At 37.5% G+C, this 27026-nt stretch overlaps 1 protein-coding gene across 1 annotated transcript in view; it reads left to right on the top strand.

Annotated features, from left to right (window-relative positions):
- Nucleotides 1-1122: 1122 nt before the first annotated feature.
- Nucleotides 1123-27026, top strand: part of LOC125693373 (adhesion G protein-coupled receptor A3-like) — a 252429-nt gene continuing 226525 nt past the window's right edge. The window contains exon 1 of the mRNA XM_048945231.1: nucleotides 1123-1405. Within this exon, the coding sequence (XP_048801188.1) occupies nucleotides 1185-1405 (221 nt within the window). The 5' untranslated portion in view covers nucleotides 1123-1184. The remainder of the gene's footprint in view (nucleotides 1406-27026) is intronic.

The raw sequence follows: 27026 nt of genomic DNA, 5'->3' as shown, positions 1-27026 counted from the left end.
AAAGCAGTATTTTCTTGAAATAGCTTTGCAGCCATGGTAGTATTACTAATTTTGGCCTAGATCCTGCTCTGAAAATGTGCGTTGTGAGGCCCTGTCAAGCAAAACAAGGCAAGAACACATTTTTGTAGAAGCCCATTAAAAATGGAAGTCCTTGTTGCAAACTGGAGGTTTTGTTTGTAGAATTGTACAATCATAGAATATCATAGAATAACACTATCATGGAATCATTAAGGTTGGAAAAAAACCTCTGGTTTGAGCCCAACCATTCACCTTCCACCACTGTTGCCCACTGAACTGTGTCCCTTAGTGCCGCATCTAGCCTTGATGCTCCCTGAGCAGCCTATGCCAGTGTCTGAGCACTCTTTTGGAAGACTTTTCCTAATATTCAACCTGAACATCCCCAGTGCAATTGGAGACATTACCTCTCATCCTATCAAGATTATGTTGAGTTGGAGGCTGACTTTCAGCAAAATGAACCAAGCAAGAAAACTGGGTAGCTTGGAGCTGACGCTGAAAAGAATTGCTATTTGTATCATGTGAAATACTACTGAGGAGTTCCAAAGTCACGGAGAGCCATAGTCAGAATACAAATGCAAACAGAGAAGGCAGCTCATTGACCTGGACGATGGAACAACCTTTGACCACCTATCACACCGCGTTCAGGCAGCGTCAATTGGAGTCGGACAGCAGCTTGGGTGCCGGCTGGAGCCCTGTGCTCCCTCTTAGTCTGTGCTGACCTTTGCCTGTCAGTACTGGTGATGGGAAAGCAAGCTTTCCCACTTAGGTGCGTATGCTGTTTTGCTTAGGAGCCAATAGGACAGCTGAAGACTTTCCCCATCAGGGTCCCAACCCACGGCATTTTTCACTGCTTTCCCAACTCCTGGCTGCCCGGGTGCAGCACCCACCCCATCGCTGCGGGCGGACGCGGTGGCGGGAGGAGGGTCCGCCCAGCGCCGCGGCTGCACGGGCTGCGGCAGGAAAGGAGCGGCGGCTCCTCGCAGGAGGAGGAGGAGGAGGAAGGGGGGGGGGGTCCCTCGGAGCGGAGCCGGCCGCAGCGAGAGGCGCGGCGGGGCGGGGCGGGGTGGGCGCGGGAGGCGTGGAGGGGAGCGCGCTGCCCGCGGAGCGGCGCGGATCGGCGCGTGCCATGCGCGGCGCGGCGGCCGGGGCTCGCTCGCTGGCTCAGCATGCGTGTGCTGTGCCGCCGCCTCTGCCTGGTGGCCGCCGTGCTGGGGCTGTGCGGGGGCAGCAGGAACTGCCCCGACCTCATCGTGGACCGCTGCCTTTGCGCCGCCGAGCGAGGCAAGGGGCCCGGCCGCCCGGCACTGCGCATCAAAGTGGTCTGCAGCGGAGGCGACTTGGTGGAAACTTTGCAGCCCGCCGTGCTGCCCAACCGCACCGTGTCCCTGTGAGTACGGCCCGCGGGCAGCGCACCTGGCGGCGGGCGGCGGGAGGGATGTGGGGCGCGGAGGGACCTCTGGGCGCGGCCGTACCGCTACCGCAGGGCCGACAGAAGCGGCTGCGAGCCCTGCCCGGCTGTTAAAAAGTACGTGCGAGTTTGCCTTTCTTTTTGCTTTTTTTTTTTTTTTTTTTTTTTTTTTTGTTTTGTTTGTTTGTTTGTTTGTTTGGAAACTCTTTTTGGCGTTATGGTCGAGCTGGGGAAGCTGGGCTTCCCCTGCTGTCAATTGCGTGCTGCTGTGTGCGGTGGGTTGGGAAACGTCAGTGCTGGCGACACCGACAGAGCTCGCCGGTACACCTTTATGCTAGTGACATGAAAGTGTCCCAGCATTGAATGAACGATGCTGGCGAACTGTGTGCTGTGAGATGAAGCAGCTTTCCCCTCCTCTCTTGTCTTCTCTAAATGAAGTTTAGGTCTTGACATCTCCACTCTTAGCAATGGTTTGTGTACAACCAATCCAATTGAAACCACCGACTCTCTGACACTGATCCGAGTTGTAACTCAGAATGACTCACAGTTCGGTGCTTTGCTTATTTACTTATTATTTCAAGTCACTCAGAAATAGATGATGCTATTTTGTTGCCTGTTGCACAGACTTGAATAAATGCAGTGTGCTGTTTGTGTGCTGGTAGAACTTGTCACTGTATTGCCAAATGTAGGTGAAAGTAATGTCCCTATATGGGACCCAAGCAGTAACAGATCTGTGACACTCACCCTTTAGACTGTGCACATTTTCAACAGCTCTTTTACTATTGAATTTATTTCTGTTGACAATTCCTGCTGTGAACATCTCCACTGTTCACTGCGTTTTCTTTAAGTCAACACTTTTAGGAGACAACTGGTAAAGATAGTAATTTATAACAGCTGGGGAGCCCGTGCTGTAAATGTGCAGATGTGCTGCGTGTGCTTCAGTTCAGCTCCAGCTCTGACTGCTGAGTGACTTGGTGCTGATTAGCTGTGTGCTGATTGCTCATCCGGGAGGGCTTTGCTTGTTAATGTACAAGATGTAATAACTACACTCTCAGCTAAATTTAATAGACTTTTTTAGAATCGTTTTATGAGACCAATGTAAGTTCTGACCTAGGTGGTAAATTCACTCCTATTTTTGTGGCTTATATAACTGGCTTTATAGTATATACTCCCAAAAGGGTATAAAATGTTGACACAAACTTTTTTTCTCATTGTTGAAAGATCTGCAGAAACTTTTACACTCAGTGTATCCACAAAGGCTTTTGTTCCTAAGCATTGATTTACAGAGTTGTATTTTTTTTTTTTTAAAGAAGCTTTTCCTTTGACTAAATACCAGTAGATGAATCCAGCTGACCAAAGGATCAACAGAAGTATGTATTCACTGCAATGAAAAGAAACTGAATTGGAAACAGAAGTGAGAAAAGATGGATGGAGGAGGTGGTGCGTGTGAAGTGGTAGGTGGGAGGATTTGCTCACTTGCATCTGTGCATCAGGGTACCAAAAGCAAACATGTTGCTCTTACCCTGAATAAGCACATTCCAGGTGACACTTGTTCAGACTTGTTAGGAAGGCTATTTTTTTAAACTCAACTTGCAGAAAACTGTGACCTGATAACTGGTTAGCTGTACTTAGCTGGGACAGAACACAGACGCCCTTGGTTTTATTTGTTGGGTTTGACTCAGAGAAGTACGCAATACATTGTGTCACCTAAATGTATGGCCTTTCTCTTACTGCCTCAGTTTTTTTCTTCCTCAAAAGCAAATTTAAAGCTGAGTCTTGAAGATAAAAAGGAAAAAGTTAGAATCTGAGTTAGAGATGCAATAATTTTCAGTAGTTGGAACATACAGATGACAAGTTGATTGAATGTGTCAAAGATTTTCCAGGAGAAGCTGTTTTTGATGAATGGAATTACACTTGTGAGATTTGGCCAGCTGAAAATAATGATAAAAAGCTCAAACAGCACCGCTCTTAGATTTGTTTTTGTAGCTGCATGGAAGACTTAAGCAAAAGAGAATACAGCAGTAGACACTGCCTATTTCCATTCAGTTTTATGGGCCCACAGAGAGAAAGAGAACTTTAACATATGGAGCATAACCTTTTGGATTGCTTTAAAAATTAAGAAATATAGAGGTGAATAAAGGAATGCACATTCAGATACAGCAACCCTTTTAAGAAACAGTGTAATGAATAGTAATTTTTTTGGCAGATTATATCATCTTCATATATATCATATAGGGATGCTACTTCTCTAGCACTGTTTCTTTTGGAAGGGAAAGTTAAAGCCAAACTTAACTGCTCTGCAAAGATGTCATAGGAGTTAACTCTGTTGCATCTCTTCAGTCATTAAGAGATGAAGTTGTAGTTCTTTAAGTTTTCATTTACATGCTTGGTAATGTTGCTTGCCAGCAAATTTAAGAAGTTATGACTTGTTATTGTAATGATTTTTTTCACCCAGCTGACCACGGACCTCAGCCAAGCTCAGTGATTCTGGCACTTTATGGCATGTATGCACCAAAAGCACTGCAGAAAGTACTTCTGGAATTTTGTGGACAGTGGCTTGACTTAACATAAACTAGCATGAAGTCACTGGAGAAAAGCATATTCTTGACCAGTTGGGGCCAATTATTTCTAGTGGGGAAGTACATGTAGTTTCTTGGAAATCAGATATATCAGATGAATACTAGAGCCATTCAGTGCTGCCTGAGTGCTTCAGTGCTACAGCACAACACTACAAATAAAATATAAGCTGATACAGGAACTATTCCTACCCCTTTGATTTATATTAAAAAAAAAAAGAAAAGAAAACAACACAAAGAGGCTTGTTCTGTGCTCTCTGTTTTACTGGCTTTCTTTAGTATTTTACTTCTCTGGAAATGGGATTCAAGTACTTGATCTGGATTGAAAGGAAAAAAAAAAAAACAGCTGTATCTTCACAAAGTATTCATGTGTGTTTTCTTGAAAGGAATTCTAAACTGTATTGATTTGCAAGAGGTATTTTTATGCCTTGTATATCAGTGAGAGGGTAGAAGATAGGAGTTTCTTTTCTTGATTTCCATGGAGAATTTTGCTGTGGCCTCGCAAAATTATGGGAGCTCCCCAGATTCCTCTCAGTGGGTGTGGACCCAACAAGGAAGGATCGTATCCCTCCATGATAATAGTTTTCTCAGGCACAACTGCATGTCTGAATACGTGGGAATTCTTACAATGAACCAATACTTTAGAAATTATTATTTTTGAATTGTGTGATTGGGTTGTTAAAGTGTAGTACTAGAGAAAATGAATGACTGCGTTTTTTTCCTCTTCTGTTCTAATGAAAATGTTAGGTTTACATTTTTGATTGAGTTGCTGAAGCTGGGGCTCTGCAGAATAAGATGATAAGACCAAGTTTGCCACTTTGTTTGCAGTGCAGGAGTGCTATTTGAAATTACAGGGAATAGCAGTTAGGTTTTGTTCTGCGTTATTCCACGTACACAGGATGCTATACCTGTAGGTTACTTACTAGCTGTACTTTTTTCCTTCATTTTCCTATCGAATGGTGCCAAGGAGTTTAACCTTATAGTTCTTAGAAGTTCCCCTTTCATTACAGTTCTTGATATAGCTTAGTATATATTTTGAAGTTACAAAGGTTGTCAGTTTCTCATAGCAACATTACTTTATTTTCCCTCTTTCCCAATTCCAAAGGAAGTCTAACATATTTGGGAGAGTGTTTTTTTTTACAAATTTTGCCCAGAGATATGCCTGGGCACATCTGTTGTTTTAAATGTCATTGTAGACATGAAAAAAATTAGGGTATTGTATGGTCATAGCAGCTCTTCTATATGACTCTTCACGTTTATGTCTGTGTGTCTGTATTTTTGATTGTGAGGTTGTCTCAAATTCCTTAGATTCTCAATTTCAGAATAGGGCTACGTGACTCCAGTGGAAACCCATAGGCACAATCCATACAGCAGGCATATTCCCATCCTCAGATTGCTTTCCAAACATTAGCAAGCCTTCTGAAAGCAATATTCACCCCGCTTTTCTGCCCCCAAATTACTTTTATGTCACATTCATTTATGTTATGTATATTGCTATTTATTCTATCTTATTATATTACTGTATATTTTCCATGTCCAGTCCTGAGTTTTACACTTCTATTTTACTTCAGCTTAGGATACATAAATATGATTTAGTTAATGTAAGCATCTTACTGTAAAAATATATCTAAAAAATGTTTTTTTGTCCCTAAGAGCTTAGACTTTAAGCTGGCCAAAGCAAACAAAGCAAGAATTGAGGGAAGAATGAACAAAAAATATTATTCATTAGTTTTATCTCCCCATCTTAAAACTTGATTTTTTTTTTTTTTTAGTGCTATAAGGTCTCACGTATTGTTGCTGGTTTCCAAATAACTGGATTCATAAAGAATGTAGGGTAGTTCTCATTGTAAAGGTTTTCACAGACTTTTTCACCTTAGTTAACTTCCTGTGTTCACTCAAAGTGCCAGAAGAAAAAAAAAATACAAAAACCAAGTTTCCTGCTCCATTATTGATGGATCTATACATATTTATACATGCTTTCTCCAAAAGCTCTTAGAAAACAAAGTCAGTTTCTTGTGAAATAAATTCCTATCATAAAGTAAATTGATGCAGAAGGCATGGAAGGTCTGAGAGGAATGCTTGGGAAAGGCAAAACTAAGATAAAAGAAAAACAGTAGAGAAGATAAGTCTTTAGATATTAGTCTAAATTTCCTTGATGGTTCAACTGGAGTGGCCACAAAATACCATAACTGAAAATACTAATTTTTCTTCATGTTATTTCTGATGAGAGGATGTCTGGGTTCAAATTCTGTTGTCTGTGTGTCAGAACCGTGAAGGACTCTGGCCATTTCCAAATTACAACTTACTGTTAGTGAAGCCAATCCATGGGTATTAGTGGAAATTGTAACAAGAGATGAGGGCAAAAAGGTTCTGCTTAGGCAAACAGAGCTTTATTTATAAATGATGTTCAAAATTCTATAAAGGCTGAAGTTCTTTCCCTTTTGATTAGATCATAAATATCATGAATTGAAAAAAATGCCACATATCTTTCTGGTGCTTTGAGTTCTCAAGGTAACTTCCTCTGAGGAAAACTGTTTGTGAGGAGGAAAGTGGTGAGAATTTTTGGAAGCAGATAAAGTTATTTGCTGGTATTAAATGGTTTGTTAATTTGGTAATTTAATGTAGAAATACAGTTCTTTTTTTGCTGCATGCTGGGAAATTTGCAGTATCTTACACTTAGTTTCATTCCAGAGATATAAATAAACTGCTGAGATAGACAGGAGGATAGCAGTGTATGTGTGTATTAAGTGTATATGCGATAGCTACTGAGAAGTCTTAAATGAAGTTGGGGTTTTATGATATGGTATAATTTGGTTAGCTACTGACCACTTTTGCCTGAAGCAGGGAGAGATTTAACACGTCACCGCCTTTCTTTTCTTCTTTTATTTTTTTTTTGTCATTTACCCTAATATTCATAAAATCCACTTAGTTTTAATGATTAGAAGGTGTGTGCAACAGCATCTTGCTTTTGAAATGCAGATACTCTCATCTGATGTGATGGCCTGGGAGAGAGAGATGTATGGATGTGGAATTTCCCATTATTGGAAGCTGTATGAGTTGCTGCCCCTTGGGACCTAGGTACTGTCAGCCCTTAAAGTGGGCAGCTCTTTAGATATGGTAGTGTAGTGCTTCTTTTTTATTTTTTCTTTCTTTCTCTTTTTTCTTTTTTCTTTTTTTCTTTCTCCTTTTTCTTTTTTCTCTTTCTCCTTTTTCTTTTTTCTCTTTTTCTCTTTTTCTCTTTTTCTCTTTTTTCTCTTTTTTCTCTTTTTTCTCTTTTTTCTCTTTTTCTCTTTTTTCTTTTTTTCCTTTTTCCTTTTTCCTTTTTCCTTTTTCCTTTTTCCTTTTTCCTTTTTCCTTTTTCCTTTTTCCTTTTTCCTTTTTCCTTTTTCTTTTTCCTTTTTCTTTTTCCTTTTTCTTTTTCCTTTTTCTTTTTCTTTCTCTCTCTCTCTCTCTCTTTCTCTCTCTCTTTTTTTCATAGTTTTAGTTTAAGAAGAAAAAATGAAATATTTCCTCAAGATATGTTTTTCTTTCCTTGAGTCCTTTTAAAAACCCTATAGCAGCATGAGGAGAGGTGAGGTGATGAGATGGGGATAGCATGGTGGGGAGAGAGATGAAGAACGGGAAAATTACTTTCCAGTAACAGTTCTAACAGTCAGAAGGGAAGGGGCTTCAAAGTCTTACTAGCATGAAGCATACAAAGTTTAATATTCCCATATGTTTTTTTTTTTTTTTCTGTGTCATTCAGAGGTTCAAAATGACACACATAACTGATGCTGTACTGTAATGGTCTTGCTAACACCTGTGACTCTAGAAGCCCATTTGTTCCTTTACTATCCATACAGACCCAGAAGTACTGCCAGCATTGGGCAGAAGTAGCCAAGGAATACTGCTTGTGGAAAGTGTGCCCTATTTGGGGCCCTCTGTCAGAATGTACTTTGCAGCTGTTGTATTCAGCCACGCTCCACATAATCCACCCCTAAGTTCCTCACTTTTGTCTCTACTCCTGCTTTTGCAGTACAGACGTAAATCTGTAAGTTCAAGGGCAGTCTGTCTTTACTGGGGCAGAGACTGGGTTCTAACATCCTGTAGGAAACTTGTGTGTATATGCATGTGTTCATATATATACATATATACACACACACAGAAAAAAAAGAAGCTTACACACTTCCTTCATGGACGTGAGAGTAAGAATTTTGTGCCAGCTTGAATTTCACTGCTTTATTAGTATCTATCAAAAATTTATAATTGTGCTCTTTTTTTTTTTTTTGAGTTTGAAGAAAATAGATTTCTAAGCTTCCTCCCTTTCCATCTTCGACATAGGTTGTAAAAAAACATTACAGCTTCAGAAGCGTGCAGGAGAATGAAAAGGTTGGGTGTGTGCTGCATTAATTGGCTCTGATTAACTCTGGTCAGTTGCAAGTTTGCTGTCTGGTTCTGGACTTCCCAAGTCTAAATTGGCTAAAAACACTGTGTTGTTTATAATACTAATATTTTTTCCATTTACTTTGGAAATTACGTAATACAGAGAAAGTTCAGGCTCAGTTCTTATTTTTGTGGCAGCATGCCATTCTTCACCCTTCTCTTAAAATCATTTCCAACTGTGTTTTCATGCCTGGGACTGATTTGGGAGTACTCTGAAGGTACATTCAGTCATATGAAAACTGCTTTTGCATTTTCTGTTATAGTCTTACAGCCTTGTTGACAGTTTCTTTTCTGTTCTTAGTCAGATATAATCTTATCCGAAACAGCAGTATGTCAAATGTATAAACTGTTCTGCCAATGAAGTAAACACCCAGTGGTTTATGGGTATTACACTCATAGACCTATTAATCTTCACAAAAACCTGAGAGTTATTTTCCAGATCATATGGAATTGGGATTTGCTGAGAGCTGTGCATAAGTGAGCAAATTCTTTTAAGCTTGTGTTTTAAACCTTCCTTTGGTAAATGACTGTCTTTTGAAATGGTTGGTAATAAAATGTAGAGGTAGAAAGGCATTGGCATGCAAGTTCAGTGTACGTGCTAGAGTATTTGCAGAACACATAATGAAGTTCAAGGGATTTTCTATGTTAGTAAGGTATCATAGTTCTTGAGTAACTTGATTAGTTAAGGCCTCCAAATTAGTAACAATTACGATTTTCCTAGTTTATTTCAGAAATATGGTGATTTCTTCCTTCTAATAACAATCCAGATGGTGTCTCTTCATAAAACTCTCATTTTTATGTTACGATGTAGATTACCCCAGAAAGTGTATTGGTGCACATTTTATAGATAAACCTTTGCCTTTCAAATCTAGACTTTTATGTAACTTGAGTAAAGGACAAACACGATCACGGATGGAAAATAAAGTTAGCGGTAACAAAACAGGCCTGGAAAATTTGAAGAAAAGGATAGATTTAAGGAAAAAAATCAAACAATTCACATTTCAATATAGAGTAATTTCCCAGGCAACAGTTGCTTGGATATCTGCACTTCATCATGGTATCAACTTCTGTGAGAGCAGAGGGAAGGGAGAAAAGCATAACCCGTGTGTTTAGAATTTTATCAGTACAGTTTTATAGAAACTTCAAAGGAAGTATACTGTAATGTTAGGAAAGGTTCCTCGAAGGGAGTGTGCTGACAACCTGGTGCAACAAGAAACTTATTGGCACTGAAGAAAATACTCACTGCCAATACTGAGGAATCAAACTGACCAGCACTTCTAAGTAATGTGTATTTGCATGCTACAGTGCATCCTGGTTAATTCTCTTTGTCTTCCATGGGACATTCTGTATGCATGGAGCCATTTCCCATTAGTCTCAGAACCTTCTAATTCTGCACTTTGCTTCTATTATTACTCTTTCATTGATATTTACTGCAATTTTTTCTCTTAACTGCACCTTTTTATTCGACACTGATGTGAAATATACACTACCCTTTGCTATAAATGCATGTAAAAAAATTAAAAACAAAACTGAACGATACCTGTCTCCCTCATCAGCTCTCCTCTTGGTGTTCTTAATGCTCCATTCTCACTTTCCCATATGCACTCATTTCTTTTGCACTTTCACTGGTGTGTGCTGCTGTTTCTAGCTCACAGTCTCCATCTCTTCTCTGGTCTTTCATGACTTTCCAGATCTTTCTAAAACCCTCCATTACATCTTCCCTCGTTACCTTTGGTCCTTGACTCACTTTATCCATTTCTTCTGAACTTACTGACTGGAACTGAAATGAGTGAGGATATGGGTCCTCAGAGAGATCTGACTTAAGCCCTGGAGTTCAGCACTGCCTGGAATTGGGGCCAGGCAGATGGAGTTGATCCTATTACACAACTTTCAAAGAAGAAAAATGTAAGGAGGCAGAACAAAATAGAGTTTATCATTAGAACTGCAGCCAGCAGCATAGAGAAGTCTGAATGTGGTTGTGTCAAGCAGTGTTTTTATATTAAACTGCAGCCCATGTTGCTGACAGTTGGAGGGAAATGTCTTGATGGTCAGATTTGCTTCACAACCCTAGAATTGTATATTGCTTAGAAGGGAAGAGGAGAAGTCTAATTTCTAGTTTTCTCTACCCTTTGTGACAGCGCTCAAGCAATATTGCAACCATCCTTCCAAAACTGTGAAATGTGTATAACACAAGTAATTATAGTGATATAAGATGAAATCTTGACATGTGCTGTTATTCTTGTTGCAGTTCTTGAGCCAGAAAACTAAACTTTTCAATATGTAGGCAAATCTAAACTTATGGGACTGCATTCCTTTCTCCTGCGATATAGCTAGCATTATTCACATGTGAAGTTTATCGTATAGCTCCATCTTAAATTAGAACATGTTAATGAACTGTTCTCAGCAATGGCTGTAGCAGTTGACAAATCCCTACTCATTTTGCAAAAGCCATGACTTCCCATCCACATTAAGGATGGGATGCAGGAAAGGTGCACAGTCAAAATACATGAGCTTTCACTGCTCAGAAATGGATGGTCATTCCTGCAAACTTCACTCCTTGTCCAGGTCCATGACTGACACTGCTCTATTAAATAAGTCTTTAAAAAAAAAAAAAACCACCATGTTTTCATGGCAATAAAACAATTCATGACATTCCATCTGTAATAAATATCATCATTCAAGACTTATTTTTTGTTAGACATTCATTTTGCAGATTGGGTGTACCAACTTGTCATCATAACATTTATTTATTGCAGGAGGCCCTGATTAGGTATCTCATCTGTAGCAAGGTAAATATATGTAAGTAGGGAAGGACAGGATTTTGTCATATTATGCTTCAGGTACCTCTTCGAAGTACAATACTGTGATTGTTTAACAAAATTTGGATTACATGGTGCTCAGAAAATGGAGTCAATCTGTGGGAGTTGCAACACCAGGTATTCACGTAGCTGTTAAACCACTGGTGCATGTAAGAAGAATTTCTGCCGTTTTTTCTCTGCATTTGGTAACAATAAGCTCTCAAAGTTAATCAGCCTATAAGAAAAACATTTTTTACAATAAGGATGACGAGGAACTAGAGCAGGTTGCCCAGAGTGGTGGTGGATGCCCCTCCTTGGAGGCACTCAAGGTCAGTCTGATGGGAATCTGAGTACCTGATGGAACCATAGGTGTCCCTGTTCCTTGTAGGGGATGTGGGTTAGGTGGTTTTTCAGGGTCCCTTCCAACTCAAATGATTCTATGATTCTGATTTTTTTTGAGAGAAATTTTGAGTGAGAAAATAAATCCACTCACTGATATTGGGAAGCCATCTGTAAGGGTAATTTTAATATACATTTTGTTTCTCTTGGTTGGTATTTCCTTTGTTTTCCTTTCATTTCTTCAGATGCTTATAGGGTCACATTAAATTTTCAGGATTTTAGGATCTATTTTTGTATACCTGAGGAAAAGTGGAGGCAGGCAGTTTTAGAGATATAAATATGAGAAAATGAAGTTATGTCAGTCACAGATACTTGACATTTGTTTTATTTATTAGTACAATTGAATGTGTACTAAATGAATGCTATTTGCTGTCTGCGTAAAATAAAGACTGACCTGGAATATCTTCCTCATGAAGCTGTAGCAGATATTAGAGAGGCAATGCTTTTAGCTTAAACTGAAAAAAGAAACAATGAGATCTGCTTAAAAAGGGATGGTAATTTTTCACATGCTTCTCTTTGTCTTTATTTCCTCAATGAAAGGATGAATACTGAAATTCCTCACATTTGAAATGTGGAAAAAGCCCACAAAGAAATGTCATTTGTTGTTGAAAATTCATAATTCACTCAACTTTTTGCAAAATTACTTGTTATATATAACAGTGTAAAGAGTCAACAATATAAATTCACAAACCAAAGAATAACCACAAGTGCTAAATTAATGTAATAAATTCTAATTCTCTGAATATAGAGCAAATGAATTTATTGCTTTAGAATACTTCATGCTTATCGGTTGTCATTGTAAACCTTTCTGTACTTAACTATTCTTCCTGAAACAATTCTTATTAATTAATTTGTGCCTATATTTAATAACTAGTCCATTAATAAATTTTCCCATAATGTGGTCTTCAAAACAATGTGACATAGTCAGCAATTTACTCTCTAACTACAACATCATTTTTATTTTTTTTTAAATAGATAAGACAGCAGTTCTTGGTAATTGAACTAAGTGATTTCAAAAGAAACTGCCCTCCTTATTTTTTCAAGTATTGTTAATAAGAGTAAGGAAATTGACTGCTTCAGTGACCCTAAATGCTGTTAAAGTTGTGGGGTTTTTTGTTTTTTTGGGTTTTTTTTTTTTTTTTTTTTGTTTTTTTTTTTTTTTGTATGTACCTTTGAACAATTGAGGACACTACTTCAATATCTTTATTACAGTTATTTGGTTATAAAGATATTTGGTAATGAAGAGGGATTAGATGCCAAACCCAAGTTTGGAATAGATTAGAGCAAATAATTTTTTAATGCTGGCTTTCCAGATCACTACTTTAGCTGAGGCAGTGCGATTGTTTTAAACAAATAAAATCCCTTAAGTAATCATTTATTAAATAGCTCTGAAGTCAGGGTTTTTTTTTTTTTTTTTTTTTTTTCTTTTTTCTTTTTTCTTTTTCATTTCTCCCTTTTTTGAAAGTAGCTATCAAAATGGTGGTACTGAACTATTTCTTGAGTCAGTGTTTCCATTTCACTAGTTAGTCTGTAAGGTTTTTCAGTTTGTTGCTGTTTTTCAAATTGTAACAGCTAAGAAAGCTTCTGTACATTGAAGAACTGGATGGCTTTCCCATCTATTTTTTTTTTTTCAATTGCTGCTCTGCTGTTTTGCTCAAATTTTCAGTTCTTAAGTCTATAAGAATATAATACCTGGACACTAAAAATATTTACATTTCTGCAGCTTTTCATTTGCTGCAGTCTGGATGTTTGATAAAAACTTGTGAGTAGCTGTCTGGACCATACCACAGCCATGTAGCCTGGTATCCTATCCCTGTTGCGTTTAGAAGCCTGGTGCATAGAGTAGTGTAGCACTGCAACTTTTCCCATAAGGACTTTCCAGTTTCCAGCCCATCTTGGAGATGTAGTTCATGTGTGTTTAATTTACCAAAATGGATTGTTCTATTGTGTGGTCCAGTGCTCTTCTGAATCCTTCCCAGATCTGCATTCGTAGCATCTCATGGCAAGAAGTGCTGCAGCTTAACTGCGTGCTGGTAATGAATGACCTCCTTCTGTTTATGTCTGAGTTTGGAGAGTTCAAAACTCTTTCCTTGGGATTTGTTTCTGCCAGAGCTGACATGGTTATCAAACTCAGGAAAGTGGGCCATGTTCACTCTTTAAGTGGAGAGACCATCTCTGTGCTTTTCTGGTTGTCCTTTCACTTATCGTTCATTACTGTCAGTAAGCTGAAAGGCAAGGAGGTGATGAAGTTTCAAGAAATAAAATTAATTTGTACTATTAATAGTATTCTTTCTTTTATGTAATTAACATTGAGGTTAACTTTGTGAAGAGTGGTGATAAAACTTGTTCTTTTATAAGAAAAGTCATTACATTTAACTCAACCCATGGGGAAATGCATTTGTATTGTAGAGGGGAAAAAAAAAAAAAAAAGGGAAGCCCTATAAGCTCTATTCCAGCTTTTTACATTTTGGATTAATGAAAAATGAACAAAAGCTTAAAGCCAGATTTCTCATTGGTTGGCCTAGTTTTTCTTGGCAGATTGATAGATTTTCCTTTTTCCCTCTGTATTCCTTAAAAATAAGTGAATCTTTACTTTTTCTTGTACACTGAGGCATTTTGTGCTTAGTTATTGGTTCTGTGGAAAGGAAAGAGAGAAGGTATGATTGAGAGAAAAACTATTAAACCACAGTAAGAGCATGCCTGTGAAAATAGGATTTGGAGTACGTACATGATTTTAAAAGGTACAGAGCACTGTTGGATTGGTCTTGTTTTTTTCCATCTCAACTAAAATCTTTTTTGTTGGTATTGATGGTAGCAATTTATTTGTACAGAAAGACCTTAGCATATTGTTTCTGCTAGTTGCTGCTTCAGTCATGTTAAGTTTTAGTTTTCTATGTGAGTCATTTAGATCACAGCTTTATGATTAATAGTATGCTAATAATGACTTAGAGATTTTGTTACTGACTGGTGACAGTGTATTAATCTGACTGCAAAGAAATGGTTAAAAGAAACTGAAAGTGGAAAGGTTCCTGTTTAGTGGCTGAACTTTTGGAACCAGAGGGGAAACAAAGGTAAAATTATTGACAACATTATTTGAAATTGGTTTATTCTTCTTAGTGGATCTAGAAAAATAGCCTTTTTGGATGCCACCTTCCTTGAGATAGCCTTTCTGTGTTGTCCTTGTGCACGGGGACTCGATAGTCCTTGCAAGTTCCTTCCAACTTGGGGTATTTGTGACTTCCACGATCAATTGTTTTGTGTAGGTTGGCTACAAAACCTGTTTTTCATCCATGTCTCTGGTCACAGAGCAAGCTGCTACTCTCCCTCCTTTCAGCTGTTACTTTGTTCCGCATTGTTTTGCTGATTTCCTGCCATACTGATGACTTCTTCATTTATAGTTGTGTTGTTTTCTAACTGGTTAATTATGGGAATCGCTTTCCAGGAACTGGTCAGCATGAAAGTCTTCTTCCTGGGCTTTTCTAGGAAAATTTTTGCCTCTTTGAGGTTGCCTAGACTCTGCCAAATTGACCATGAAAGGGGAAATAATTAAATGCAGAGATGCAATATGCATAAACACCATCAACCGGATTGGCGCTTTTTGCAAAAGAGAACTTGGATCACTTCTTCACTGTATTGATCTGTGTGAATAGTTTGAAGATTTACAGACCTCATGGAGGAGATACTACTCAGTCATCAGAGATGGATACGATCTGCTGAGCAATTTTTCTCTGTCTGGACAAGTGTGTCCATAGCTCATAATCAAAGGCTGTCCTGAAGCTGCAGAGGATGCAGCTCTGACTGAGGATGTGGTTATGGGGAAGGTATTGCTTGCTTTATTCTACAAATTGCTTTTTTTTTGACTGTTTGGGCACTGTAAGGTAATAGAGATTATTCTGCAGGGAAAAAAAAAAAAGTATTGATCACTAAGGAAATAATTTTTTTATATTAGTTAGTTTGTACCTAAAAGAATGAGGATGCAAGGAAGGGTTGGGAATGTGAATTGATGTCTGGAATGTGTGAATAATTCCATTAGCTATCTACTCTTTTTTTGTCCTTCATTTTTTTCTGTGATTGAGACCAAGATTCTGATAACATCAAGATGAATGTCAGTATTGATGAATGGTAGATGAAAAGGGGCACGTAGCACCTTCTAACTTATGTACTGGTTGATTCTGAACTTAGTTCTCTGAAAGCTCAGCAGTAGTCAACACAAGTAACAAAAGAAAACATCTTGTTCTCCCTGTGTAAGAGCAGAATTATGCATCTGCATCTCAGATGCTGTGTACTTCCATGTCAAACAGCGTACAGCAGGACAAGATAAGGTACAGAAAATGGGCTATAAATGTGCAGAGGTATGGAATGATGAATAGCTAAGAGAGTTTTATCCTAAAAACCATGGATAGTATATTAAAAGTTAATAGAGAAGATTACTCAGATTAAAAAAAAAAATTTTTTTTAAGGTTTTACATATTATAGGACTGATGCAGCAACAAATAATTGGATTGGAGTTTCTAAGAATTAAAATTTTTTTTCATGCCTTGCGTATGTTACCTGCAGGGCTTTTTTCTTTAGTTCTTATGTTTATGAATGTTCTCTTGACTGCTCTCAAAGACAGGACAGTGATCTAAACAGACTTCTGTCTGACCTGCTCCCGATGGCTTGATGCTGTTCAGAGCATTTATTCATGATCCAGATGGAAAATGTAAAATCCTCAGAAGACAGTCTGCAGGAATGATTATATCCTGGGGCAGTTCTGTGGAGTAACCAGGATCACTTGGCAAGCGGGACTCAATAGATCAATGTTCATTTTTACATGGCCAAGAACACTGTCAGATATCCAGAACAAAGAAAGTAGTTTGTACTTGCACATTCCAGAAAGCTGTTCCAAAATTGTGTCACTGAAAAGCAGTTAATTATAATGGTGCATAATCAGTTCAACATCTGTTCCTGGTGTGATATTATTACATGAGGACTGATAGTACTGCCCTGGATCCAAAAGCAGGGAATGAAAATCAGAGTTAAGGAGTCAGTATTACCTTTGTTTGCCACTACTGGGAGAAAAAAAAAAAAAAAAAAAAGAAAAACAGAGAGTACTAAATAGAGTTGTTAAAATATATTTTGAGCTTTCAAGCTTAATTTAAAGAATAGAAAACACATGTTGTATACTTAAATCTCTTCTCATAAGTTTCTTTAACTTGTTTCAGATTAAGAAGTTTTTTGATCATGTCCCCTAGATGTTTACACAGAAGAAAGATGTCTGATCTCAAAATAATTTTATTTGGAAAATAAATGAGAGACTCACTGAGAGTGCAAATCGAATGTGTTCAGTGTAGGAACGCAAGATAAAATGTAGGTGAGAATGAGTAACCTTTGGAAGACATGGGAGGAAGTATCCATCACGACTCCTTTCTTAATTTAAGACTGGATATTGTAAAAACTCAACAAGAAACTGAGCTTTTGATATACTTTTTACTAGGAGAGGTTCTTTGAATTAAATGAGATGTTTACACTGGTCTCTTCTGAGTGTTAAATGTTATTTGAGTCTTTTAGGGGTAGGGCACAGAATTACCAAGAGAATCCATACTTTTCTGAAGGGGAGAAGCTGCTGATATATTTGTATTGTAGTGAATGTGTGACTCATACATTTTGTTTAGTACAGAAGTAGAATTGCTGTAGTACCAAAATAATTGTTTGTTGACTGTACAGTAGTACACTGTGTATTTGGAAATACTCAGCACTGGAAAGTTTCCAGGTGTCATCTGCATGCCACTGGCAAATGTGTTCACCAGGTGTACTTCATCTGTGAGTACTTATGCTTTGAATTTTTCATAATACTATGACTCTACTTTAACTCTTGAGATGTCAAATCCACTGATTGTAATGACGTCTATTTTGTTATTGTTACCCGATTATTTGAATTCCCAGTCAAATTTCACCCTCATTGTTTACCTTCAAAATATTGACAGCAAAGAGGAAGCCAATAAGTGTACTAGCATAAAAAGCTGCAGTTTAAAAATAATCAGTGTGTTTGTATGCTTCTGCAATTAACTGTGTATCTCTTTTCCCTGTCTGTTGCTGCTATGAAGATTTTTACTTGGTGGTGAGTATGGGTAAAAAAAGATGCTACTAAAAACCATTATAGCTTTAAGTTACTTCATAGCAGCTTTATTGCAGAGATGAAAGTCACAAAGAACTTAGTGATTTGAATATTACTATCTTTTGATCTTTAAGTTTCTCATTAAGTTTAATGTTTCAATAGTGACTATTTTTAAAGTGCTCCCCTGTACCCTACAGTTTTTTTTTTTTTTTTTTTAAAAGTGATTTCTGTAATTTGGCAATGTTTCTTTCCTGCATTAGGAAGTGCGACCTTTCAGCCACACTGAAAAGATTTCCTCCTGGTCTTTTCTAAAAAATTTTTAGACTTTATACAGAAATTAAAGTAGTGTCCTATATAGTATGCTATAATTTCAAAAGGTGGGCTAAAAACGTTAGACGTCTGCTCTTTTCACATTGTATTCAGTCAAGTCTGCAGTTAGCTGGAAAACAGAGGAGTCTTATGTGGAAATCATATGATTTATTTTCTGATTGAAATGACAACTGTTTGGAAGAGCGTATTATTCACCCTGAAGACTCACTGGTAAAGCTTTATGTTATCTAGAATTATTTTTTGTATTATTTATGGATAGTACATTGTGCAACAGGTATAGCGTATACGTTATATTATAATGTAACTGTAACCTAAAGGAGTAATCTGAGGTATTATTAGAGGAAAAGGAAGAATCTTCAAGCTGGCAATTTGTTAATCACAAATGCTTTCTGGACAATTGCTTCATTTTGTAAAGTAATTTGGAGGGGGATTTGTAATGCAGCTTTCAGCTTTCTGCTGTGTAGAGCATCCCCATAATTCATTTGGAACCTTTTGCAAGTTGTGTTTATGCTTTAAAAACAAAAACAAACAAACAAAAAAACCCACCACCAACAAAAGAAACTTAACTTATCTTAAATCTCTGGACACCAGCAAACTTTTTTCTCTTCTGTAACTTCTGTGTCTGTCTTTTCCCAGGCAATGTGCAAACTATTATAGAAATATTCAAGACTGAACTCCTTTGCCAGAATTCAGTAGCAGGATCTTGAAACATTTTTATGGCATTCATGCTGCAGGCATTAAGGGAAGCTGCTTGTTCCCTGCATGTGTTCAGGGCTCTTCACTTCATCCAGATTGTCTCTGGAGTGTTAGGCTGGGATTGGATCTGCTGTTGGTGGAATGATTGTTGTCTATTTCTGTAGAATTTTCACAGAAAAAGCCCTTCTCAGCCACACCACTTTAATGGTACTGCTAATGAAGTCTGGATGTGACAGTTCTATGGTACCATACATATGATCAATAATTGCTAGTCTTATTTAATACGATACATATTTACACAGGATTTTGATGGAGTCTATAGTCAAAAGTCATCGTGAATAAATCCTTATGGCAACCAAATGGAGAAAATACAAACCTACAATAGCAGGTGGTACTTAAGTAACAAAATTTCTATTATGAGAATTTCTAATAAGATAAAAAAAGATATTGAATGACTTAAAACATGGGTTTTTGTCTAAATTCAATTCTTGCCATGACACATGAATCGTACCGTGTTTTATTTAGGTGTTTAAATTATAGGCCTGGTGAGAGTGATAACTTCACGTTATCACAGGACTTATGGTGAGAACACTGAGTGCAGAACAAGTTCTCTGTCCTTTCAAGGTGAATAAAATCTTATTTTATTTTTATGAATATAGAAAGGGGAAATCTCATATTATTCTGACACATATACATCAATACAGATTTTTGTGAAAGATGATAGCCTAGTACTTGCTTCATTTTAATCATACAACTGAGAGATGAATTCCTATTTTCTGTGGTGAGAAATCAGTTGTATGTAATTGGTTGAGTATTCAAAGTCAAAATCAATTTTTTTTTGTTCTGAATAATCCTCATTGTTTTGCTATTCCTAATGGTACTCAAAATACAAGTTTTAAGGTATCCAGAAGAAACATTTTGCCAAGTCTGTGACAAAAAATGCAATATTGCAGCAGTTGTTTTCTGACTAGAGTACTGTGGTTGACGTAATCTCTCATCTGGTCTAGAGCTAAATGTATGCCAATTTTATCTGTAATATTTGTTGTTCTGGGTGTGCAGTAAAAAACAATTTAAAATCAGTTTGGATTTATGGTAAAATGACTTTTGGAATCAAAGTCCATGCTGTACTATGATAGCTCAATCTATCACCTTCATACTAACATTACTGTGTCTAGATGTGGAGTTCTTAGTTTAGTAGAGATGTGGATGTGTTGGAACATGTCCAGAGGGGGACAATAAAAATGGTCCAGGGAATGGAGCATCTTCCCTACAAGGACAGGCTGAGAGAGCTGGGGCTTTTCAGCCTGGAGAAGAGAACGCTCCAGGGAGACCTGAGAGCAGTATCTAAAGAGTGACTATCAGAAAGAAGCGGACAGATGCTTTAGTGGGATCTATTGTGGCAGGACAAGGGGAAATAGTTTCTAATGAACAGAGGATGGATTTAGATTGGATATAAAGAAGAAATTTTTTATGAAAGGGTGGACTGGCATTGGCATGGGCTGTTCAGAGAGGTGATAGGTACCCTGCCCCTGGAGACATTCAAGGTCAAGGTGGATGGAGCTCAGAGCACCTGATGGAGTTGTAGGTCCCCCCTGTAGAGGGGGAGCTGGACCAGAGGTTCTTTAAGGGTCTTTTCCTACTCAAACGATTCTAAGGTTATATAGTAAAGTTTTCAGAAGTGAAAGTGTTTAGGAGCATTAAAAAAAAACAACTCCAAATACCCTACTTAGTCAGGCCATTGGTCCTCCAGGCAAATATTCTCTAAATCCTGTCATTTTGAAAAGTATGAATTTAGGTTCCAATATTATTATTTTGTGAAGATATAGAGGGGAGAAAGAGAAAAATGAGAGGGAGAAGTGTTGATGCAGAGCTTGTAGGAAAGTCATAAACTGCTAAATGTCATACAGATTCAGATTAATATTGTCAATGTAGTGAAATACTTTCCTTCAAGTAGGTTATGGATACTTCTCTAGCTGCAGAGGAAAGGCTCAATTATTCATCTGCACTTCCTTTCAGTCGTATTGTGTTTTCACATCTATCTACCGTCTTATTGTTGTTTTCTTTCTTTTCATTACAGTCTTGCAAAGAAGAGATATTAGACTGGATTTCTTGAAAGTATTGTAAGAGAAATGGCCAGATAATTTATTCTCTTTATGCCTAAGAAGTCACAGATAAGATGGCAGTAGCATATTCTGTAATGGCAAAAATGGGAGACGAAGTACTTTAAGGGAGGTCTGTTGTCACAGTTTTTTGGTGTTTCCAAGAAGTTCCTGCCAAGCATGGAAGCTCAGTAATATGCAAGTGGATTAATTGAGTATCTGCTATGCTTAATTCTGCCTGGATTTTAATCTGATGTACTCAGGAAAAGGAGAGGTGAGGGTGGTGGTGAACAAAAGGAAATACTTCCTTGACCTCACCACTGCATAAAATATAAAAGCTGCTGTGATGAAGCTTGAGGGAAAGAAGGTACAGCACTTTAATCTGTTTAGAAATTTGGCCTGAGAGAGAGAGAATACTGTCTGTCCACCCGGGATTACCCAGCAAGGATGGCAGTGAACAGGAGTGAGGTGTCTGTGCAGTGCTGGCCTCACTGCAGTACTGTGGAAGTAGCTGGTGCTCAGGACTGGATATCCCTCCTATGGAGGTTTCAACTGTCACTTTGTGATAGTAAGTGCTGCTGTAGAATTCTGTTACTCATATTTTGGGTGTAAGGCGGAGTGTGTTTGTATTTAATTTCAGACTAGCTCTAGTCTAATCTCACAGAATGAATGCTCCTTACCTCTCCTTATGCAAGGCATTAGGTGCGTTCCTGGAACAGAGCCTGAACTTGATTTCACCTGCAAGACATCCCATCTGTGTGCTCTGAGGCTGTTCTGTACTGCAAACTGAAGCAAAGAAGTAGGGATAAGCAGGAGGAGGTTGCCTTTAAACTGTGCTTGTGTCCTGAACTAAAACAACAGTGTAGGCAACCAGAGGTGGCAAGAAAAGTCTCCTCAAATCCTCCTCAGATCAGGCTCCCAAGGCTCCATCCAACCTGAACACGAGCACCTCCAGAGATGGGGCATCCACTGCTTCTTTGGGCAACATGGAACTAGCTATATCTTCAAAATGCTTCACATACCTTAGTATTATTATTTCCTATTACTTCAGCTGATGAACAATAATTAAATTAAAAGGCTGAGCACAAAGGGCACAGTCAGAAATGGTGAGAAAAAAGACTGGTTAAACACAGCTGTTACTGAAGCCTGCTGAGGTGCTTCTGAATTTAACACTTAGTGGATTCATAGGACAGATTGATTTATATTAGCTTGATTTACCACAGTGAGTTTTAATTGTAACATCATGTTATATCAGATACAAGATACATGAAGTTTTTGAACTGACACATGTAGGTTAAACATCCTCCTGTTGAAAAAATGATTGTAACCAGTGTTATGTCACCAGAGTTTTCAATTCCTGTGCGACTGCAGGTCAGAATTCAGAGTTTAGGGATTGTCCTGGCTTGTGTTTGAACCTTTGGCAGGGTATCAGACTTGACTTTCAAAAGTCAGTTGCCTCTCAAGTGTTGCTGGTAGGGCACTGCTGAAATAAGCCCTTTACTTTCAAGGTCATGTGTTCCAAATGGATGATCTTTTATATAAACACACTCATTTTTTAGTTAATACATTGTGATTTTTGTGTGAAGTTTCCTTAGCGGGGAAGGGTAGCAGGCATATTTTTCTGTTTCTGAAGGAATCTGTGAAATTCAGGTTGGATATTAGGAATAATTTCTTCTCAGAAAGAGTGATGCTGATCTGGAACGGGCTGCCCAGGGGTAGTGGAGTCATTATCCCTGGAGGTGTTCAAGAAATGTGTAGATGTTGCATTTAGTGGCATGGTGGTGATGGGTTGGTGGTTGGACGAGGTGGTCTTAGTGATCTTCCCAGCCTTAAAGATTCTGTGAAGATAGTAGGAAATTACTTCCCACCTCCTTATTCTTTTCTTCTGAAGTGCTTTCAGCTTAAAGTTCTGGTGTGCTTCCACATGGTCTTGCACTGCAGCTGGAACCAATCGGTGCAAGTCCAGCCTACTTTCTGCAGCAGTCAGTCTAAATATAAAACTGTCAACTACAGATAACTGTGTTGCTATCACTGTGTTGAGGTTGTTATAAACTGGGGCTTTCCAGTTATATTAGGAATCAAACTGAGTTTGATATGGAAAGTGTCTGTTGTATTCTGGTGGTTGCTTGCATCTCAGGTCTTCCAAACGTCTGTATAAAAACTGCCTCTCATCTTAGGCCCTGCTGCTGATAATCCTTCCAAATGTCATCCCAGAGCTGCACAATTTGATTCACAATTTTCTTTCCTTTTGCTTGTCTCTCATCCCGGAGGCTTTTCTCAAGACCCAGCCTAAAAGTATCATGGCAGCACGGTGCCTGCTGTGGCCTGAAGGTTTCACCTCTTGTTTGCAGTTTCCCTTTTCATAGGTTGTGCAGTGAGAGAAAGAAGTGACAAGGTTTGCACAGTGACTCAAAATTGTGCCTTTTTGGGAAAAGTTCATGTGCTTGCCAGCCAGTCATTCTTGTGTTATACTCAGTAACTGGGGGGAAGTCATGATTTATTGGTAATCTATCATGAAAATCTATAGGATTTCTCAAATAAGCTGAGAAGGAGGGGATTGCTTTATTTAATCACCATGGTTCTGCCTCAGTTGTTTCATCCCATGAATAAGATGCTTGGTACAAGTATTCAGTAGACTTTAAAGATAATGCAGGAGAATTAAGCCATCAAATTCATGTTAATTGTAGAAAGAATATTTTGAAAATCTGGAGACCAGAAAAAAAATTTACCAAAAGGAATCCAACAATTCCAATGTATTAACCTTTAAAGAAGTATTTCAAGCAGAAGCATAAAGATATAAGAAACCCACTGGATGCTGGTAATTCAAAATCATCTTAAATTTTATTCTGATAAGGTTATAAGAACACGGATGTTGACTGCCTATGTTAGGAGGGAAAAGGATGAAGTGAAGAATATGTTCTAAAATATTTAGTGATAGGACTGCTTCTTAACACAAAGGAGTCATTATGTATCATATATTATTTTTGAAAATTTTATCAGGTGTTTTTACATTGAAGTCTGATACGGTAAAAAGTGAGGTTTTTTTAATTTTTATTTCTTGAGATATAAGAGGATAGTGTCAAAAAGCAGTATTTTACTGGATAAAGAAATATTGTTCTTGATGGACAAGGATTGCAAGACTTGTTTTATGCTTGTTTTCTTTCAGCTCTAGTCATGTTTTGTACTTCTGTTTACTCCTCACTGATAAAAAAAGATCACTATTAACCTGTTAGACACTCCCACATTTAAAAACAAATTAATAATAATTTTAAATATGCATATTTAAACTACTTTATATCCAAATTTGGGAATATAATAATATTTCTGTTTATTAAAACAAAAACAAAAACAAAAAGCAGGTTTCCATTAAAGTAGTTCTACTTAATCAATGAACTAGGAAAGATAAAGCTTCAGTTTTTCCTTTTACATGCTGCACTACTGTTTTGGAGTTCTGACAAAAAAAAAAGGAAACAAAACAAAACACTTAATGAATTTTTACACTCTGGCTGTATATTCTACTTACTGCACTTCAAATCTCCTTTATTTTTTCTAAACACAAATGAATCTGAAAAAACTCAGTGCTCTGAACTTCAGAAAATGATTAGCAACATAATCTCCAGTAAGCAAAGAGTAATTAACATGGATGCAACAGAATAAAAAGTGAACAAGTTAATTGAAAGGATATAATGAGCTCTAAGCTTAAGAACACTAAGACAGATTTTAATGAAATTGGAGAGGAGGTGAAGTTAAGGAAGTAAAATTGAAGTATGGCACAAATATTGTTTATGAAAACATCATTATATTAAAAAAAGTTTACTTTTGCTATATATACTAAAAGAATAACTAAAAGGAAAAGTTCAACAGTCTGAGACAAATTTCTTTGATTGAAATAGAAATGCCTAAGTGAAGAAGCAAAGTTATTTAACCTGAAAAACAAGTTTAAAATGGGTCAGATGATTATATAAGCTATATTCAAATTCAAGGGGCAGAATTTGTCAAAGCAAGAAATATGATGATTTAAAAGGAAATTTAGAAAAGGAAATGTACAATGAGAAAAATCTGTCTACACTAGAGTAGATTAGAAGGGCTAAAGGCTTACATTAATCAATGCTACGGATTTATAACCTTACTGAGCACAGAATTTAAACAATGTGGAGTTTCTTTCATTCCTTTGAAGCATGCAGTACCTTGTGCAGTCAGAAACAGGGTTATCAATGTATGATAAAATTAATCAACCAGTCGGATAATTTCTATATTTTCATGTTGTTATTAACAAAAGCAATCAGAAATGTATTTCAAATAGTAGGAAAGTGCAAGAAAACCTTGATGAATGCTGATAAATGTAGTTACCATATGCGGCTATATTTGCTTTGAAAATTTGCTAAATGTTGATGCATTAAACAAAGTTCATATCCTTTTTATTTATTGGTGTTTGCCAGCTTCTGTTTTAATATAGCATATACTCAGAACAATATATGCAGGGCAATATTTATTTTTATTTTTTGTAGGTTCAGGTCGGCTGCACATTTTGTTATTCTACTTTTTCCTTCCATCCACTTCCCTTAAGTCAGGAACCATAGCTTCCTGTAATGTGGTTTTCAGATATTCTCTAAGGAAATTGAATTTCTAGATTCAAAAGCTTCCCATCTCAAGTTCAAGAGCTCTTCTTTCTTCATGAAAACATATTTATGAAACTATATAGCTTAAGAAAAGTTTAATCAGTCTTATGAAAGTTCTTTCTCTTTAAACATAGTATGAAAGCTGAAGGAATTTAAAGATAAAGGCACATTGTTGAAGGTTAGAAAACCGTCTTGAAGGTTCATAATAACACCGTAGGATTTAGGAATTTAAATTCCTTTTATTGCAGAATCAAAACCACCCCTAAGCATATAAAATACTTTGCCTAGTTTGCAGATTTAACATTCCAAGGCAGTACGGCCAAGAGCTCTGCTTTTATTTTGAACTTATGGAAGTATTAGAATCGTGGTAGCTTTCTCTGAGGGGGCAGAGTGAATGTTGTAAAGAACCAAGTCCAGTTGGAATCCAAGCTTACTGGTTTTTTTTTGTTTTTTTTTGTTTTAAGTTATGCTTCATGTTAGAAAGTAAGATATTGGAATTTTCACTTGTTTAAGTGGTAATTCATTTGGGAATGATGGAGACCAGTGGTGGCATACAGCTGATTTTTGCTGTTTTTTCTTCCTGAAACAGTGCAGTTACAAAATTATGTGATGCAAACAGAGCAACAAGAAATAGCACTCATCATATATGCGCCTTGGGCCCGTACAGCTTATAAAATGTTCCAGCAAGCTTAAAGAAATATAAATGAGATATACAAGAAATAATAGCACGTGCACTGTGCAAGCTTGTCAATATGGACTCAGTCTTTTAAGTCACATTCAAGCTAAATAAGAAGTCTGTTAATCTTATTCTTGCATACCTCTTGAAGCCCACAGTCATTTTGTATATATTTTTAAAAAAATATGTAATAAATTGCTACCTAAAGTGTGTAACTGCTGACTAGTCAGTGGTTAGTTGATGATTTACAGATGGGAGTGAGATGATCGAGATTGTAGGCCAAGGAACTTTTTATAGTTCTGGCATATCATTTGTATAAAATTACAACCGTGGATGCTTTAGAAGGAGGGAGATTAAGTAGTTAAAGTGAATTACCTCTTGTTTGGTTACTTATCCAAAATCCATTATTCAAGTATGGGGAACACTGCGGAAAGTGCTGGGGGATTCATTGAAATTTCACTTTTTCAAGCAGAAAGGAATACTGAAATCTAAAAAATGTGAGAAAGTAATAGAAAGTGAATTCACTTTTGTCACTACAGTCATCTCCCATCCAGCACCAGTTAAATATTTGCTACAGTTGCTTGCCCATTACACAAGGATGCTGTGCAGTTTGCTCTGTCTTTTCCTACTTCCCTCTTCTGGTTCTGTTTATGGACCAGAATCTCACTTCCACACCTGTACTTTAGGTGGTGTGAGGTTGCTGCTCAACTGAGGAAGGGTAGAGCTTTTTCTGATAATTTCTAAGGTAAATATGTAGATACTCTATTGATAAAAAAGGTTACTCACCAAGAATGCTCTGCCTCCTTGCAGAATTCTTGTTGGTGAAAAGTTGCTTAAGAATGTGACAAAGATGTATAAACGAACCTAGATTTCAGAGCAACTTGTCTA

Source organism: Lagopus muta, chromosome 5 (genome assembly GCF_023343835.1).
Source record: "Lagopus muta isolate bLagMut1 chromosome 5, bLagMut1 primary, whole genome shotgun sequence".
Classification (NCBI taxonomy): Eukaryota; Metazoa; Chordata; class Aves; order Galliformes; family Phasianidae; genus Lagopus; species Lagopus muta.
Note: the sequence above shows the minus strand (reverse complement) of the source record. Positions and strands in the feature narration are given on the sequence as shown.